The 19,306-nt window shown below is 36.7% G+C and overlaps 1 protein-coding gene across 1 annotated transcript in view; it reads left to right on the plus strand.

Moving 5' to 3' along the window:
- CD55 (CD55 molecule (Cromer blood group)) overlaps window positions 1-18,252 on the plus strand; it is a 25,981-nt gene extending 7,729 nt beyond the window's left edge. The window contains exons 2-10 of the mRNA XM_044674944.1: window positions 357-734; window positions 2,721-2,906; window positions 4,582-4,773; window positions 5,442-5,541; window positions 6,943-7,028; window positions 9,358-9,546; window positions 10,511-10,690; window positions 14,530-15,447; window positions 17,755-18,252. Coding sequence (XP_044530879.1) covers window positions 357-734; window positions 2,721-2,906; window positions 4,582-4,773; window positions 5,442-5,541; window positions 6,943-7,028; window positions 9,358-9,546; window positions 10,511-10,690; window positions 14,530-15,447; window positions 17,755-18,008 — 2,483 coding nt within the window. The 3' untranslated portion in view covers window positions 18,009-18,252. The remainder of the gene's footprint in view (window positions 1-356; window positions 735-2,720; window positions 2,907-4,581; window positions 4,774-5,441; window positions 5,542-6,942; window positions 7,029-9,357; window positions 9,547-10,510; window positions 10,691-14,529; window positions 15,448-17,754) is intronic.
- The last annotated feature ends 1,054 nt before the right edge of the window (window positions 18,253-19,306 follow it).

The raw sequence follows: 19,306 nt of genomic DNA on the forward strand, positions 1-19,306 counted from the left end.
AAGAAAGAAAGAAAGAAAGAAAGAAAGAAAGAAAGAAAGAAAGAAAGAAAGAAAGAAAGAAAGAAAGAAAGAAAGAAAGAAAGAAAGAAAGAAAGAAAGAGGTGGTGGGTTTAGGAGGTTTGTACGTTACTAGGTTCCTCCCTTCTTAAATCCTGTCTTCTGTAAATATAAGGGGGTTGAAGAAGATGCCACCAAATTCCCTTCCAGTTTTAAATCCTATTAAACTATGAACCGATACATTTAAGCCCTCGTATTTATAGCTGCCAAAAACAACAAGTCATTTGTCGGTCCCACCCCTCAGCCTGACAGTGGGTTTCAAACTACACCCTGCCCGCCCAGTCCCTGTGCTCCCTCAGACGCCCTGGCTCAAAAGTCAGGGTTCCAATTTCTCCGTCTCAGAGGCCCCGCCTCCTCGGGCACCTGTGCTTGGCGCAGCTCCTCTTGGGACACAGAGCTCCACCCTTGGCCCGCCTTCATTAAGCCCGGGAGTAGGTACCGATGCTGGCTACTCCTTATCCAAAGAGTAATTCCCAGGGAGGAGAGACAGCACCTCTGTGGACATTTTCTTCCTCTCCCCATCCCGGGCGCTCAGCGTGAGCTACCTCCAAACCCCGCGGCTATCTCTGGGCCGGTGTATGTCATGAGCCCCGTGTCCCACAGTGGACCCCCGACGCTGGGGTACCTTGGGCTCCTATCGTTGTTGCTGCTGCTGCTGTACCTGTCCGAGGCGCACGGTGAGTGGAGACGGAGGGGCGCCCTGGCCCCCTGAACAAACTGCTTATGGGTTTGAGGCCAGGGAGAGGGTTGGAAATGAGTCCGTGATCATGGGCAACGGAGAAGTACTGGGGACCGAAGGAATGTAGAGGCTGGGATTCCATGCGTAGTAAAGTGGGTGTGCTAATAAAAATGATGTTTTCTTTGGACACTCTCTCTAAAAAAGGAGGTCATTATCTTCCGCTCAACAGGGTAGTTGGGAGTTGGTGTGGATTTCAGAGATGAGGTGTGGGCTAGATTTTGATTAAAAGTAGCTCATTTCTATGGAATTTTGAAGTTTGCAAAGTGTTTAATCCCACATCAATCCTATTAGGTAGGGAGTGCAAGTATTATCATCCCCATTTTACACATGAGGAAACTGAGGCTTAGAGAGTGAATTGCCCAGTGCCTCATAGCTAATTTCTGAGACAGCTTTCAAACGCAGGAAGGAGGTCTCCTGACTCTACTACTCCAAGATGCCTCAACAGGTTAATAAGGAAACTCTCTTAAAATCTCATGGGAGACTGAATAGGATGAACTCTCTAAGGAAAAAAAATAAACTAGCTTCTTAACAGATTGGAGCTAGAGAACTATAGAGATAATCTAGTCTTCCAGTCCTTTTTTTTTAAAGAGAAGAAAAGTAAGATCCAGGATGCACAAGAAATGTATTCAAAATCACAAAGGTAGCAAGAAGCAGAGGTGAGATTCAAATTTAGTTCATCTTTCTCTAAATCAATTGTATTATCTACCACATTATGACACATATTTCTTTTTTATTTTATCTTATTTTTTGGCTTAAAGGGGCAGGTAGCTAATGAGCTCCAAGTATCTAATAATCAATCCAGGAAGTAGTTCAATGAAAGCAACCTGAAAACTGGAGAGACTGTACTAATGGACTATTGACTGTATTTTTCCTTTCTGGTTGTCATTATCAGAAAAGAAGATGAAACAGAAAATTAGAATATTAGAACAGATTGAAGCTCACTTAATCCATCTTCTATATTTTATAGATGAGGAAACTGAGACAGGGCAGTTGGAGGATATGGCTAAGATGACCCAGATATTTAATGGTAGAACCAGAACTAGAATTCTTGCCTCTCTCATACTTGCTCCAATCCCTGATTCTGTCAGTTCAGACCTAATTTGGTAATTACATCTCTGGAGACTTTCTTCTTAATCATCTGAAAAGACCTCCTTACTCTGAGATGTCATTTCTTTTTACTTTATTTTCTTTCGTACATTTTTTCCTAGACATGTAGATACAATTTTAATCATCATTTTCTGACATTTTGTTATACATGTTCTCTCCTTTGCTCCCAACCTTCCCTCCTTCCCAAGACAGCAGGCAATATGAGATAGGTTGAACATGTGCTTTCATACAGTACACAATTTCATGTTAAATATGTTGTTAAAAAAGATAAACATAGCTTAATCTAAAGAAAAAATCATGAAGAAAATAAAATGAAGAAAGATATGTTTGAATCTGCATGCAGATTCCATCAGTTCCTTCTCTGGTGGCAGATAGCCTTTTTCTCCATGATTTCTTTGGAGGGATCTTTGCATTATTTTTTGTTTTTGTTTTTGTTTTTAAACCCTTAGCTTCTGTGTATTGGCTTATAGATGGAAGGGTGGTAAGGGTGGGCAATGGGGGTCAAGTGACTTGCCCAGGGTCACACAGCTGGGAAGTGTCTGAGGCTGGATTTGGACCTAGGACCTCCTGTCTCTAGGCCTGACTCTCAATCCACTGAACTACCCAGCTGCCCCTGGATCTTTGCATTATTGATAAAAGTTGTCATTTGCAATTGATCATAGTACATCATACTTCTTTCCATTACTAGGCACAACATTCTCCTGGTTCTACTCACTTCATATATGTCTTTCCAGGTTTATTTGTGATTGTCTAATTCATCTGTAAATTGCTATTTCACTAAATTTGGCCCACATTTTTGTTTTGTTTTGTTTTAAAGGTGCCTGCAATAGCCCTCCAGATATACCCAACGCTAAGCCAGAACTGAATGGTCTAACAACTTTTCCTGTTAACATCACTATAACATACAAATGTAATGAAGGATTTGTAAAAATGCCTGGCAAGTCAGACTCACTGGTCTGTCTTCAATCCAAAAAATGGTCAAAGTGGTCAGAGTTTTGTAATCGTAAGTCTTTTTTTTAATATGCTTATGAAAAGCTGACATCCTGTGTCATCTAAATGCATAATAACATTTTCTTTTTTTTTTTAAGATTTTCTTTATTTTATTCCAGTAACAAATCTACACATGTTTTCCAAGGTTACATGATTCATGATGTCTCCCTCCCCTCTCCTATAGTTGACAAACAATTCCACTGAGTTTTACATGTACATGATAACATTTTCAAAGGGACTCTTAATGATTTATCATTCAAGATGGAGCATTTTTTAACAAGTTAAGCCAAATGCCTTCACAGTTTTATTGAATGAAGGCATTGTTTACCTGAATCAGTTCTGCTCCTCATTAAAAGGTTTTCTAACATTACAGCTTCTTCCCAATTAATAAAGACAGTCACTGCTAGTTGGGGAATTAAAAAAATCATAGCTATTTTTGGTAATACTCTTGAGAACAAATTTCAGAGCTGAAATATTTTCTCAAATTTTATTGAAACAGAATTCTAAATGACATTTTAAGTGCCTTGTGTTTAATTCTCATTTATTTCACACTTACTAGATAGAAGGGGGCCATACAGAGAAAGATCCCCTGCCTTTGAAGAATTTATAGTCATTCAATCAACAAATGTTTATTAAGCATCTAATTATGTGTCAGGTACTTTGCTGGACATTGCAGAAACACGGATGGAAAGGAAACATTTCCTGCCCTCAAGAAGACAGGGTGTAAACTATATAAATATTATCAGATATAAAATACTTTTGCAAGGGATGAGGAGAGGGGTGAGCATTAACAGCTGCTTATACAGATTTGTGGAACTCCTCATGTAGGAGGTGACATTTTAACTGAGTTTTGAAAGGAGCTAAGAATTCTAAGAGGTGCTTATGTTGAGGAGGAAATGTATTCCAGGGAGGGAAGACAGAATAGAAAATATATTTGTTGTGAAAAGTTGTAGCAGAATGTGAGTTGTTAAATGAGGGGCACAATGTTAAATGTGACACCTCTTCATGTTGGGTGGACCTCCTAAAGGAAAGCTATGGAAGGGTATGGATGAGTTATATGGGATAGATAGGAAGGAAGGAAGAAAATAAACAAGTATTTATTAATCACCTACTGTGTACCAGTCATGGTGCTCAGCACTTTATAAATAATTATCTCATTCACAACCACCCTGGAAAGTAGGTGATATTATTCCAGTTGCTGTTGTTGCGTCGTTTCAGTTGTGTCCAACATTTTGTGACTACATTTGAGGTTTTCTTAGCAAAGACATTGGATTGGTTTGCCATTTCCTTCTCCAGTTCATTTTACAGATGAGGAAACTGAGGCAAACAAGGTGAAGTGACTTGCCTAGGGAATTCAGGACATTGAATCTTCCTAACTCCCAGCCTGGCCACCTATCTACATTTTATAGTTGTAGAAACTGAGCCAGACAGAACTTATGTCACTTTCCTAAGGTCAAGTATCTAAGAAAAAAAATTTTTTTTAATTCAAGGTTTCCTAACTGCAGGTTCAGTGTTCTATCAAATGAACTTCCTCCCTGCTTAGACATGGATGAGTTGCGATCTATGTCATTGGAAGGAATAGTCATATTGAAGAGATCATAGAGAATGTGATTTATGGGAGCAAAAGTAAAGTTAGGTTTTTAAAAAAAAAAAGGTTTCCTGTTTGTGTTTCTCCTTTTCATGATCAGGTACTTGTGATGTCCCACCTTCATTACGTTTTGCTTCACTCAAAAAACAGTTTAGTAAACAGAACTACTTTCCAGTGGGTTCCGTTGTGCAATATGAGTGCCGGCCAGGCTATAGAAGAGATCCTTCTCTGCCAGCAAAACTTACGTGCCTTCAGAATGTGGTGTGGTCCAATGCCTCTGAATTCTGTAAAAGTGAGTATCACATGAAAATGTGTTTTCTCATAAAAGTGAAGCGTGGGGACAGAGTTGGGAAACAATGAATATCTGTTTCCCCTTTAATGAAAGGAATCCTCCAATAGTGCATATCATTTTTCTTTAAATCATTCCTGGAAGTTTAACTTCTTTATTTATTATTTGGAAATAGGCATAATTTTTTTAAACCCTTACCTTCCATCTTAGAATCAATACTGTATATTGGTTCCAAGGCAGAAGAGCGGTAAGGGCTAGGCAATGAGGGTTAAGTGACTTGCCCAGGGTCACACAGCTGGGAAGTGTCTGAGGACAGATTTGAACCCATCTCTAGACCCGGCTCTCCATCCACTGAGGCAGACTTTTAAGATGAGTTTCCAAATAACATATTAGTCATATTTTTAAAGGTGACTGGAAATTTGACTAACTAAAATGAAAATGTCTCTTTGGTGAAGTCTTTTCGTAAAAGAAAGGTAAATAATAAAGGAAAAGTCAAAAGAAAAGATCTATTGATCTATTACTAATATTGATATTATGTAATCATGAATAATCATAATCATAATTCAACAATACTCTGCAATATAAGTAGTGAAGAATATAGATCAGATGGCATTTTGAATGTAGAGGATGATAGGAGGATAAAGCCTAATTCCTTTTTTATTTTCTTGTAGGAAAATCATGTCCAACTCCTCCAGAGCTCCTACACGGTCATGTTAATATAGAAACTGACATCTTATTAGGCTCATTCATCACTTTTACTTGTAATGAAGGGTAAGTTTTTATTATATAGGAATAGGGACCAGACCTGTAGTTTCATTGACTAGGGATTCCCAGGTAAGAAAACTGGCTCTACCAAGGCATGTTGGGACCTTCTCCACAACTTAAAACTACATGAGGGGCAGCTCAGTAACTCAGTGGAAAGAGAACCAGACCTAGAGATGGGGAGGTCCTGAGTTCAAATCTGGCCTCAGACATTTCTTGCTGTGTGACCCTGGGCAAGTCACTGAACCCCCATTGCCTAGTCCTGACTGCAATTCTGCCTTGGATCCAGTATATAGTATTAATTCTAAGGCAGAAGATAAGAGTTGTTTTTTTTTTTTTTTATTATATTGAGGTTAAGTGATTTACCCAGGGTTGTCAAGCCAGTATACGTCAGAGATGGGACATGAACCATCAAAGTCTTCCTCCCTTTGAGGCTAGCTCTCTGTCCACCATAACTTTCGTCACTCATAAAGCAGATGATTCAACTTTAGGGATTTACAATATTGTGCCTGATAGTCTGGACTCCCCTCCCCTCCCCTCCCCTCCCTTCTCCTTCCCTTTCCTTTCCCTTTTATCTTAGAATCAATGCCAAGGATTGGTTCCAAGACAGAAGAGCAGTAAGAACCAGGCAATAAGGGTTAACTGACTTGCTAGGAAGTGTCTTGAGGTCAGATTTGAATTCAGATCTATTCAATGTACCATCTACTGTCTCTATTATTAATTATATGGAGAGGGTTGACTGATTGATGACTAAGGACCCTTCCAAATCTTAAATCCTATGGTCCTGGGAACTATAACAGAAATGTTATAATATAGGGGTTTTGTTTTGTTTTGTTTTGCTGGGGGATCAGGGTAAGAAAGACATTTTTTTCCCCTTAGCTAGACAGCTGATATTTCTATTCCTAGTTCTTATGCAAGGTCTCTAAGTGGCATCTGATATATCATTTTACTCATTTCTTGGTTCTTGGTTCAACCTTTGTTCTTGTGAAATGAGAATATCTGCCTTCTAATTTCTACATGTTAATGTTTTAGTAACTAGTTGTCTGTAAAAGTACTTCAACCCATATGAAAGAGAAATTGATCTTTAAGGCTTTAAAAAATACTGAAAAATCTGGGCATTTATACCATAAAACAAGTTTAAGAAAAATCTTTGTGTTTGTTATATGTGTATGGTGGGGGAAAGGGGTTCCTACTTATCCAAAAAAAATCTCTCTTTTATACTGTCCCATTATTATCATCCCTATTACTTAAATCCTCAATTTGCATTTTCCATAACAGTAGAATGTAATTACCTATTATTATGTCTCCACCTACTGGCAAAAAAAATCAATCTATTTCTGCAGTGGTTGAGAAAATTCAAATAAGGAAATAGAAGCTATTTCTTTCAACTTTTTTCTTCCTCTTGTTTAGATATATGTTATCAGGAGCAGAAGAAAGTCAGTGTATTTTTGCAGATAAAAATGTTGATTGGAGTCACCCACATCCAGAGTGCACAGGTAAGACATTAACAGAGGTTATTAGGTGAATGTTGTATAGATTTTATAGAACCTATAATAAAAATTATTTAATATTTGGCTTAATAATAATAACAGTGAATATTTACCTCTTGTTTTAAGGTTTGGAATGCTCTTTACATTTGCTGTGTACTTTGATCCATAAAATAATTGTAAAATAGGCATCATTATTATTATTATTATTATTATCACCAATGTCTCCATTTTACAGTTGGGGAGATTGAGGGAAAGAGGAGTTAATTGCCTGTGTGCCACATAGTTTGTACTTAGAAGCAGAATTTCAATTAACATCTTCTTGACCCAAGTCCAGCCATCCATCCACAATGCTACCTACTCGCCATAGTATAAGCTGATTTAGTATATTGTTTGCTTGATTTAGTTAAGCAAATAAAAACTACTTTTCCCTAAGCAGATTTTTATCACTGATTTTAAGGAATAAAAGCCAATTTAATTCCTTCTTTCTAAAGAAACTAAACTTTATTTGTTTTTGACATTTAAATTAATTTTGGCACTATCTGGCCCATGTGGAAAAAAATTGCTTGGAAGTTGGAGATATAATTGGGTACAGTAGAAAGAATGAGACAAATTTTTCTCTGCCCCCCCCAACATTGCTTCATAAAACCTCAGCCAGAACACTGCATTTTCCTACTTTAATATTGTCAATACCCCTATACTGTTTTTCTCATTGTATGATTCCCAGAAATGCATATTATATACTCTATCCATGTATTTCTAGTTAGTACAAACTAAGTTTTTGAAAAGCAGACCCAATTTCATATATCTTGGTAGAGTACCTACGAATTACTCTTCCTCATATTAACTATGGAGACTGACTGTGGTGATCCAGTAGTAGATAGAGGACTTGTCATGGAATTAAGAAAATAATCCATCAATAAATCAAAAGATATTTATTTAGCTCTTACCATGAACCAGACTTTGTGCTAAGGAAATATTTCACCTGTCTTCAAGGAGCTTATATTTAAATAGGCAAGACAATAAGATACATATGAAATAGATATGAATCTTGTTGTCTTGGGGAAGGCTCTCTTAGTTACAAGAACTAGAAAAGGCATAGAGGATGGGATTTGAGATGAATCTTAAAGAAAGCCAGAGAACATTTCTAAACATGGAAGATTTAGTCAGTGCAAAGGGGAATAATATATAAGATATATAAGATGAATAATATATAAGATGAATAGAAGATGATAGGGAGACCCACCCAGGTTTATATCCTGCCTCTGACCTATATTGTTTCTCTTCAGTTGTGCTCAACTCTACATGATTCCATTTAGTTATCTTGGAAATTGAAGATATAACTGGGTACAATAGAAATATTGGTACAAACTAAGTTTATGAATCTTTTTTTATTTTCCAGATTTTTATTTTGATGTTTAAGTTTTTTCATTTGTTGCTTTTCTAGTTTTAAGTTGCGTTTCATTGATCTTTTCTTTGCTGCTTTGTTGATGATATAAGATATAATTTATTTGAAATATCCATTTTCTTCTAAGGATTTCTTTGGCTGCATCCCAAAAGTTTTGCATATTATCCCATTATTGTCATTTTCTTTAATGAAATTTTCTATTGTTTCCACAATTTACTCTTGGGCCAAACAATTCTTTAAGGTAAAATGATTTCATTTCTAATTTTATTCTATTCTTGAAAGACCTTTCATTGGACATAATTTTTAAGGCATTCTGGACAATAAAGAATGTATTAAATTTTTTTGTTTTTCTCTATTTGTGAAGTCTTTATGTCTCCAATCATAGTCATTTTTTGTAAAAGAGCTATGCCCAGTTGAGAAATACGAAAACTCCTTTCCACTCCCATTTGGTAATTGCCAGGGTTCTATTATAGTTCACTTTTCGAAAGTTTATTCAGATATTTAACTTCTTGTTTATATCTTGCTTAGATTTGCCTAGATCTAAAAGTAATCCACTGAAATTCTCTGCTATTCAGATTTTCTCTCCAGACTTCTTTACAATTTCATTGACTTTTCCTTTAAGCGTTTAGACGCTATTCCATTTGGGGCATGTACATTAATATTACTTTGTTTTATCTTCTTTTAAACTACATTAATGATAATGCAGTTTCCCTATTTATCTCATTTTAGCTTGCCTATTTTTACTGTCATGACTTAACATACCATTTCAAATAGCAACAAATCTGTGGTTCCAGTCAAGTAGTTCAACTCATTGGTCTTAATTTCTTCACTAATCGAATATTTGAAGATTTCTAATTTTGTTGTCTTTAACAAATTTTCATTTGAATAAATCATTTCACATTTTAAAGATTTTAGATGTTTTTCCTTTAGAAATTTCATGTCAAGAACCTCCAAAAATTATTAATGGAGAAATCCAAGGAAATCAGGACAGTTATAAATATGGATCATCTGTAACTTATATATGTGATAAAAACTTGTCACTTATTGGGGAGAAGTCTATTCATTGTACTGTTAAAGGTGAACAAGGAGAATGGAGTAGCCCTCCCCCTCAATGCAAAGGTAACTACTTTATATATTAAAATAATTATATTTTTGTTTCATTTTTATTTTGGTAGAGCAAGTTTAAATTAAGAATGTGCTATGACATTTTGAATAGTCTTAACATTTTGAAAATTGATAGAAGTATTCTTTCTTTTATGTATTCCTGAAAAATTGGCTATAAAATTCACTCCTAAAACATGAACAATATTCCCTCTTTTGCCTCAATTATACAATTGGAAAGGATGTCTTTATTGGAAAAAAATAGACACAATTAAATGAACTTGAAATGTGTTAAATGAGTTAAGATGGTAATCTTAAGAAGCATGATTTATATTATGTATACAGGCAGTGGTATTCATGTAAATGCTTTAAAAAAAAACCCTTACCTTCCATCTTAGAATCAGTACTGTATATTGGTTCCAAGGCAGAAGAACAGTAAGGACTAGGTAATGTGAGTTAATTGATTTGCCCAGGACACAACTAGGAAGTGTCTGAGGGGAGATTTGAACCTAAGACCTCCTGTCTCTGAACCTGCCTCCCAAGTTTAATAGTCATCTCTCTGGAGAGATGGAAACTTTTTAAGTTTAATCTGCACTATTGACAGTTTTTATGTTATTTTCTTTATGTGTAATAGTCAACAAAACAATAAATCGAGCCCTGTTTGTAGCATTTCTGATTTCAACAGTGTATACACACTGAAATTTTAATAAATGGTTCATGAGTTCAAGCTAGCTCCCAATATGCTTCCTATATAGGCAATATTGTGTCTGAATCCAGATTTGAACCCAGGGCCTCCCATCTTGAGACGTGGCTTTTCATTCATTGAGCAACTTAGCTGTCCCAGGTCTATTCTCTTTCAACAAGCTTTCTAAAATGGAAAATGGTTATAATAAATATAAGCATCTTGAAAAATGCCAATGACTATATTCTAGCTCTATTTCTGAACTGTACTTACCTTGCAACAATATTGTCATTGTTTTAGATGTCAAGTGCAAAAATCCAATAGTTCCAAACGGTCACACGATATCCCCATCAAAACCACCTTATAGATATCAGGACACCTTGATATTTGACTGCGATTCTGGATTCATCCTGGTGGGCAATAGCACGATCCAATGTGGTTCTGATAATGAGTGGACTCCTGGTATTCCACTCTGTAAGGGTAAGGAAATAATGGCTTTTTATTCCCCATTCAAAATATTTTCCTTATTTTTGTTTGTGTACAGAGCAACCAATAAGCATAACATTGAATGCCTACTATGAGCCAGGCACTACTTGGAATGAAGACAAAAATGAAACAGTCTCTGTCCTCAAGAAACTTACATTCTATCATGAATATAATTTATTTTTAAATGTCTAAAATTAATTTTGAAAGCAAATGATAGTGGCCGTTGAGATCTATTTATCATCTCTGATAAGGATGGCTTAGTTGATAAGAAATGGGACACAGGAGACGATCTTGACTTTTAACTCATAGCTGCTTCTCCGAAGTGCCATTGAGTCACAAGTTTATTATATATGAAAATTCAAACTCCCTTTCACCCAAAAGTACAAGGAAAGTTTCCCACAGCTGCGCAGAGCTGCATTTTTAACATAGACAATACAACAAGCTTAGAAGCTTCAAGGTGAAGTTAACAATCAGGCTGGACCTTCAGCTGCGTGATTATCTGCAAGCTAAGTCTGAGAATACTTTTCTCCTGGGCAAAATGCCCCCGCTAAACTAAGGTTTCAGCCTTGGGTTGCCAAGAGGCTGCATTTCTGACCAAAGGGGAAGAATGTTAACCTCTTGACTACTGGTGTGCTAAGAGCTTAAAGCTTTTCAATAAGGAAAGATGCGGATCAGAAAAGGAGTCAAAAGAGGAGTCTCAGATTTTTATCTATTCTCTTATTGGCTTCCCACAAGTAGCAGGATGAATAATGTGTTTTACTTTTCAAGTTGCATTGTCAGGATAAGGGAAAACATTAGACTAAAATGAAATTAATTCAAGAAAATGTTCAATTTAAGGCAAGGTAGAGATTAATTAATGAAGCAGAGATCCTATCCTAATTATAAGACATGTACACAAATAAATCGAATACTAGGCAGTTTGTGGTATAAGGTAAAACACAGAAGAGGGGCAAAGAGAAGAAAAATTATTTCCTACTGATGGATAGTTGAGCTGGGTCTCAACAACTGAGTAAGATTTCAGCAGAATGGGAGGAAGAGTAGAAGGGGAAGAGCAAGAGCAAAATGATAGAAGCAGTAAAGTACTGGTCATGTTTGGGAAAAGAAGGAATAGTCAACATGGTTGAAATAGAGGGTACTTCCTAGCTGTGCAACCCTGGAGAAGTCACTTATTCTCCTTTGCCTAGCCCTTAACGCTCTTCTGTCTTAGAACCAATACATTTGAAGTTTCTCAGCAATCTTGACTAGTGGGCCTTTAGTCATTTGCTCTTTAAGCATTATATATATATATATATACCCCAGTATAATTCAAGGGTCACTAATATGAAATACATACATCTACTCCTTCTATAAAGAAATCCCTAAAAGTGAATTAATAGTGTTAAGTACTCTGTTTAAAATGAATACACCCATCCGTCTCCATAAGAACTGCACAAAAGGTGAAAGTTCATATTAGTGACGGTGGGTTTGGGAGAGCAGAAAGAACAGTTACTGCTAGTGCTAGGAGAGTGGATGGTCCCCTCTTTTTCTGTCTGCTCCAGTCCCTTAGCTACTTCTGTTGAGGTTGGAATCTCAGGAGAGTGTCTTTAAGTAGGAGGACCTGAAAGTAGCAAAGTGATAAGGGCAATCCTGAACTTGTTGGCCAGCACTTGGATTGGTGGCTTGTAGGAAGAAAACATATCCCTCTCTGCTTTTATCCCAAAGGAAGCAAGCTTACTAGACAAAAGAATTTGTCACTAATGGCAAAAGGTAGTCAGGAAGCCCATTTACCCCACTGGAAAGGAGGAACTCCCAGCTTGTTCTTCCATGTATTTTTTCCCTCTCAGGACCCCCCATCACCATGTTTGGATCATAGCCATATCCATAATAAAATGGGAAATCAGTGTTAAGACTCTATCCTGCATAGAGACAAATCATCTAATTACTTATTATATGGGTAATAAGTAATTAGATATATGTGTGTATATGTTTAGAGAGAGCATAATGTATAATATACAGTATATAATCTAAAATTATAATATATTATATATTACATATGTACTAAATATATAATCTTTTATAGTTTTAAACATTTGCCTGGAGTATTGAGTAGTATAATAACTTCCCCACAATGACATGGCTGGGATGTGTCTTAAAACATGGCTTGAGCCCATGTCTTCTTGACACTGAGGCTGGACCACCTTACTTCTCACCATTTAATATTGGCAAGAAACCAAAATCAAACTGGGAAAACAGGCCAAAAAACATAAAGCACTTAAAATCACACAATCAGTAAGGGAGCTAAGACTAGAATCCAGTTCACCTGACACATATCATGGACTCTCTCTGTCATTCCATTAATTCCCAAATGTGATTGGTGTCCATATTATTGGCAGTCCATTAGACTCTTCCCAAAGGATCATAATCTGATCCAAAATACAATGATTGGACTTGTTGATATGTGGGTTAAGTATTCAGCTTGTCCAAGAAGTAGAGAGAGAAGAATTGGCAGTATTTTACACAATGTAACTTGTTGACTTATGTTTGAGTTATCTAGACTTCCTATTTTGTTGGCGTTGGGAACCCCTAGAGAGGATTTTCTGACTTTATGGCAGGAAAACTTCACCAACCCAATTTGAAAGAATGGAACAAAGATATTAACTTAGAACTATATTCCCTGTCAACTTGTATTATAAGCAGACATGATTATATTCCATAGTCCACTAACTATATACTGAAGCAAAAAGAGTGAAGACATGGAAATCTCAATGAATGAAATCATATCTTATCCCTGAAGCTCTTATTTCCTATTCTTTTTATTCATAAGCTCATAGATCTAGGTCCTAGAAAGAACCTCAAAGGCCACCTAGTCTAACCCCTACATTTATAGATGAGGAAACTGAGGCCAAAGGAAAGTAAGTGATGTATCCAAGGTTATATGGTGTCAGAGGTGGGATGTGAACCCAGGTCCTCTGACACCATCCAGAACAGTGCATTTCCAACATATCCCATCACCACCCACCATACTCTACTTTAGAAAATTTTATGAACCAGTTTATTAAATTATACTATGACTTTGAGCCTACTAACAATTTAGTTCATAGAAATTTAATTAAAATAATGTTTATTAATGCCTACTTTATGCCAAGGACCATCATTTAACTCTGGGAATACAAAGACAAAAGTCAAAACAGTCCTCTGTCTCCAAGAGGTTTACATTCTACTGGGGGGGGGGGGGGAAGGGAATTTATGCATTGATAAACAAACAAAATATATACAGAGTAATTTAAAAAATAATTGGAAAGGTTGTGAATACTGATAGTAGAGGAAATGACCAACATTTACAGTAAGTGGAGGTCAAAAATTGTATGCATTTTTTTTAAACTCTTGTACTTCGGTGTATTGTCTCATAGGTGGAAGACTGGTAAAGGTGGACAATGGGGGTCAAGTGACTTGCCCAGGGTCACACAGCTGGGAAGTGGCTGAGGCCGGGTTTGAACCTAGGACCTCCTGTCTCTAGGCCTGACTCTCACTCCACTGAGCTACCCAGCTGCCCCTCTAAAAATTGTATGTATTTTAACTACTTTTGTTTCCCATAAAACCCACAAGAAGATCATAGGATCACAAATCTTGAGCTAGAAGGAACCTGGGAGGTCATCTTGTCTAACTCTCTCATTTAACAGATGAGGAAACTCAGATCCAGGGAGCTTATGTGACTTACCAAGGTTAAACAAGGTAGTAAGTTTCTCAAAGTCAAGTTTGAGTGGATGTGTAGAGTAAATATACAATTAATAAATGCTAACTTGGAAAGTAATATTTAATTACTGTTTATGATTGGGGTTCTTCCCCATTTATAGGAATTACCACAGTGGCCCCAACAACAGTTAAAAAATTGACCACAACAAATGCTCCAGCAACAGAGGCCCCACCACCAACACAACAAGCCAACCCAACAAATGTTCCAGCAACAGAGGCCCCACCACCAACACCACAAGCCAACCCAACAAATGCTCCAGCAACAGAGGCCCCACCACCAACACAACAAGCCAACCCAACAAATGCTCCAGCAACAGAGGCCCCACCACCAACACAACAAGCCAACCCAACAAATGCTCCAGCAACAGAGGTCCCACCACCAACACAACAAGCCAACCCAACAAATGCTCCAGCAACAAAGGACCAATCACCAACACAACAAGCCAACCCAACAAATGCTCCAGCAACAGAGGCCCCACCACCATCACAACAAGCCAACCCAACAAATGCTCCAGCAACAAAGGACCAATCACCATCACAACAAGCCAACCCAACAAATGCTCCAGCAACAAAGGACCAATCACCAATACAACAAGCCAACCCAACAAATACTCCAGCAACAAAGGACCAATCACCAATACAAGCCAACCCAACAAATGCTCCAGCAACAAAGGACCAATCACCAACAAAACAAACCAATGTCACAAATTCTCCAGCAACAGAAGCCCCACCATCAATGCAACAAGCCAATGCCACTAGCTCTCCAGCAACAGAGGCTCCACCACCAACACAACAAGCCAACCCAACAAATGCTCCACCAACAAAGGCCCCACCACCAATACAACTGGTCAACGTAACAAATGTTGCCACCACCCCCACTCCAGCAACAAGCAAAAGATCCACCACAACAACTCAGAGATCTACGAGAATTGTCACCACTCTTCGTCCTTTTAAAGCTACATCTTTTCACACAACAACAAGAGTGACAGAATTGAGTGAGAAAAGAACCACTCCTTCAGGTCAGTGGGCATGCTTTACTCCTTTTTAATCATCTTAATGAGTTTACACTGTGCTTTTCTTCAAAAATAAGGTTTTGCAATGTGCTTTTTTAAGATAATAGGTTGTGTAGAATTGAATTGCAAAAATGAGGATATTTGTTAAATGATCTCAGGTCCATCCATGCTAGGGTAGTTTTATTCAGGGCCTTAAGGAATTTTACATTGGCATCCTTGAATGATATCAGAACAAAAATTGAGATAAAAGCAATTAGATCAGGAGACCTAAGTGGCTCAGTGAATAAAGAGTCAGGTGTAGAGATGTAAGATTCTAGGTTCAAATCTGGCCCCAGACACATCTCAGCTGTGTGACCCTAGGCAATTCAATTGGCCCCAATTTCCTAGCACTTACCACTTATAATTGTTGTTATTATCTTGATTTTTAGTATCTATTCTAAGAAAGGAAGTAATGGGGAAAGAAGGAAGGGATGGAGGGAAGAAGAAAGGAAAGAAGGAAGGCCGGCCATTAGATTGTTTGGGAAAGGAAAAGGAAAATTATGTCCTACCAAGAATCAGTTCCAACTTGAGGTTGAGAAGGGAAATCTTAGCACTTAGAGAAGCTTAAGGGAACCATGGAACCTTGGAAGAATCTTATATAGAGCCAAGGTATTCTTACTTTTATTATGTATTCTTTGATGTGTTATACCTGAATAAAATTCACCCTGTCTTCCTTTGTCTCAGTATCCTGATTTAACAAATGGGAAATTCCAGTTTTGTGATGAGAAATTCTATTTGGGAAGAAAATTTTTCTTCAATATAAAGTAAACTGAGTTGTCTAGGGAAAAACTTAATAGACATTATCTTCTATTCTAACTAGAACCCTAGATGAGTTTATTAAACTCATTAGTGTGGACTATTTTCTTTCTATTTTTTTTTTGTATTTGAGGATAAAATGAGGTCAAATTCTATGCTATTCAAACTCAGTCAAGAGCATGAATTATCAGAGGTCATGGCTATCATGAGTTAAAGTACAATTTGGGATGGTTAAAGGACTCATTCTCATTATAGCAGGTCAAATCAAAACATAATGTGACCTTTACATTATTCATGGGATTTTTTTTTCCTGCTAATAATACCTAACATCCCTATAGCTCAGGAAGTTTTTTCAAGTCTTTCCCTTAAAATAATCCTATGACATAGGAAAATTTCCTTGTGAGATTTAATGATATTGAACATTTTATAGAATTGTTTTATTTAAAGTTGGTCTTCTTATCTCTAGATTTAGATGGGTTATAAACCATACTTGATGTGGAAGGCAAAGGACTGGCCTAGGAATCAGGTCAACCTTAGTTCAAGTTATACTTCTGACACACCTAAGCAGAGAGATGATCTAACCTGTAAAGGTCCCAGGTCAACCTCTAAACCTATTATTGAAAAATGGTTGTTAATCTATGTGGACACTGATGAAATCATAGGTCTAGATTAAAAAAAATTTAACTCATGCCTTAGATAAAAAATTAGATCAAATTTTTAAAAGTTTGTAAATAGCATATATTCTAAAAATGCAATTCTGGTTTTGACATAGTCTCTTCTTATCTGTGATTTTTATTTCTGAATTTTCAGTTACCTGAGGTCATTCCAGGGAATGGAGAAAAATAGGAAGAGGGCTGCTGCTGGATGAGGGAGGAGGATAGGTGGGCAGAGTGGAGCAAAGGTCTCCTCTCTTTGCATCAGAGGTCTGCCCTTGACAGAGGTCTGTTTGCCAAGGTGATCTTTCTGCCAGTTAGTTCTTCTGGTTTCATTTGGAGGGTTTTTTTTTAGAGTTTGTTTTTGGAGGGTTTTTTGGATGGGGGGAGGTCATGAGGCACCAGAGTCAAGGAGCAGGAATGAGGAGAGAGAACACAGTACTATACAATAAATTTAGCATAGCTGTTAAAAGTTAAAGCAGGAACCATCCTCAGTTTCAGGTATACCTGGGGGTCCTGGAATGCATCCTCTATGGATAAGAGGGAAGTACTATACAGTATCATATAATAATGTAGGATATTATTTATTATTACTGTATTTAATGTTGGCAATGTCTTACTGTATATATAAAACTTATTGATAAAACTTTACAAATGTTTGTGTGTATATATATATATAATATATATATATGGAGTCAGTAAGTGTTCATTTATATCAGTGGGTTTAACCATCCACAGTAGATCTTAGAATGTTTCCTCCCCAGATACTATATTGTTATACTTTAAATCTGTATCATTGATTCTTCTAGAATATATCAACATTTAACCTACAATTTATCATTTTCATTATTCATTCCCTCTTCAGGTGCTGCCACCTCTTTCAGTGGTAAGTCCAACCTTCTGAAAATCTTAAAATGTTGTTGTCATTATCCATATAATATATTTGTCATTAATTCAGGCCTCTGGGTGATCCTATGTCACTCTTCTTTGAATGCTATTGAAATTAAATGTTTATGTGAACCAAAGAGATATCAAATAAATAGACGGTATGTACACATGTTGCTGAAATGCAGATGCTGTCGACCTGCTTTGCTCTCGTTTCTTCCACATCTATTCTGATGAGAAGGATCTGATCATACTCAATGTCTACCTTGTGCCAAGTAGTCTACTAAGTACTGTGATGAAATCAAAAAGAATTAAGATACAGTTCCTGTTCAAATTACAGTTCAAATAATCCATAATCCATTACACAATTCCTCCTTGACTTAACATTATTCCACCTAGATAGACTGTTCATGATCACTATTGGCTTTCAAAATATATAGCCATTTTATGCCTTTAAGTTCTTTTGGGATAACTTTACTTCTATAAAACAGATTATTCAGAGTACTTGCTTGTTTGTTTTTTACTTCAGTTATAATTAAACTTTGGAAAAAAGTGATATATTGAAAGTTACAGAAGACATTTAATTGTGAGAGTGGGTAAAATCTTGTCAGAGACAATGGCCAAACTGGCTCTTGGAAATTCCAGCAATGAAAAAAGTGAGAAGAGGGAAGGATCAAAATATTACACAATTTTACAGCAGGTAGGAGCAAGACATGAAGATTTCAGGCTAGAATTAAAGGGCTGAACCTTTGCTAGATTAAACCAGACAGTCTCCTGGAATGTCAGGTAAAACTGGAGCTATATTGGAAGATTATCCTTGGGTTGATGGATCTGGAAAATATCCCTTTCTGCCATCTTCCTCTCATATGCTATGAGGCACAACCTAAACCCTAACTTCTTTGTTCACATACCTGTATAACTACAGAAACGTTTTAAACCTGTGGATTGCTGATTTAGAAGGGACTGGAGAGGGAGACGTTGGAATATTTTTGACATTTAGCCATTCACAGTCTCTCTGCTGTATTGATGTTAGCACATCTCATATTGCAGTAAAAATTCAAGAAGAATTAATAACAAGGAAAGAAAGAAAGAGGAATGGAGGGAAAGAGGGAATAGAGTAAGGGACATAAAGGATGGCTAAAAGAAAGAAACGAGAAGGCTAAAGGTCTTAGGGAAGGATGAATTCCAACAATATCATATGAGATTTTAAGTTAGCTTAACATGCTTGATATGAAAAACAAGATTTCATTTTGCTAAACAGTCCCTTCTATAAGCAGATAGCAGAGAGAACAACCTGACAATGAAGATTCTTAGATGAGCAAAACCCTTAAAAACTGAGGATGAAGGAGATAAATTTTATAATCCCACCAAACAAAAATAGATTAGCTACTGTTGGAGGATATCAATGTTTAATTTTAAAAGTGTTAAGACAAGAGGATTTGAGAAATAGTGTTAGATATTTAGTCTCAAACATGAGATTTCTCTGAGTTTTTTGGTTTAGAATCATTTCAGAACAACTTGTTTCTTAATCA

Source organism: Gracilinanus agilis, chromosome 4 (assembly GCF_016433145.1).
Source record: "Gracilinanus agilis isolate LMUSP501 chromosome 4, AgileGrace, whole genome shotgun sequence".
Classification (NCBI taxonomy): domain Eukaryota; kingdom Metazoa; phylum Chordata; class Mammalia; order Didelphimorphia; family Didelphidae; genus Gracilinanus; species Gracilinanus agilis.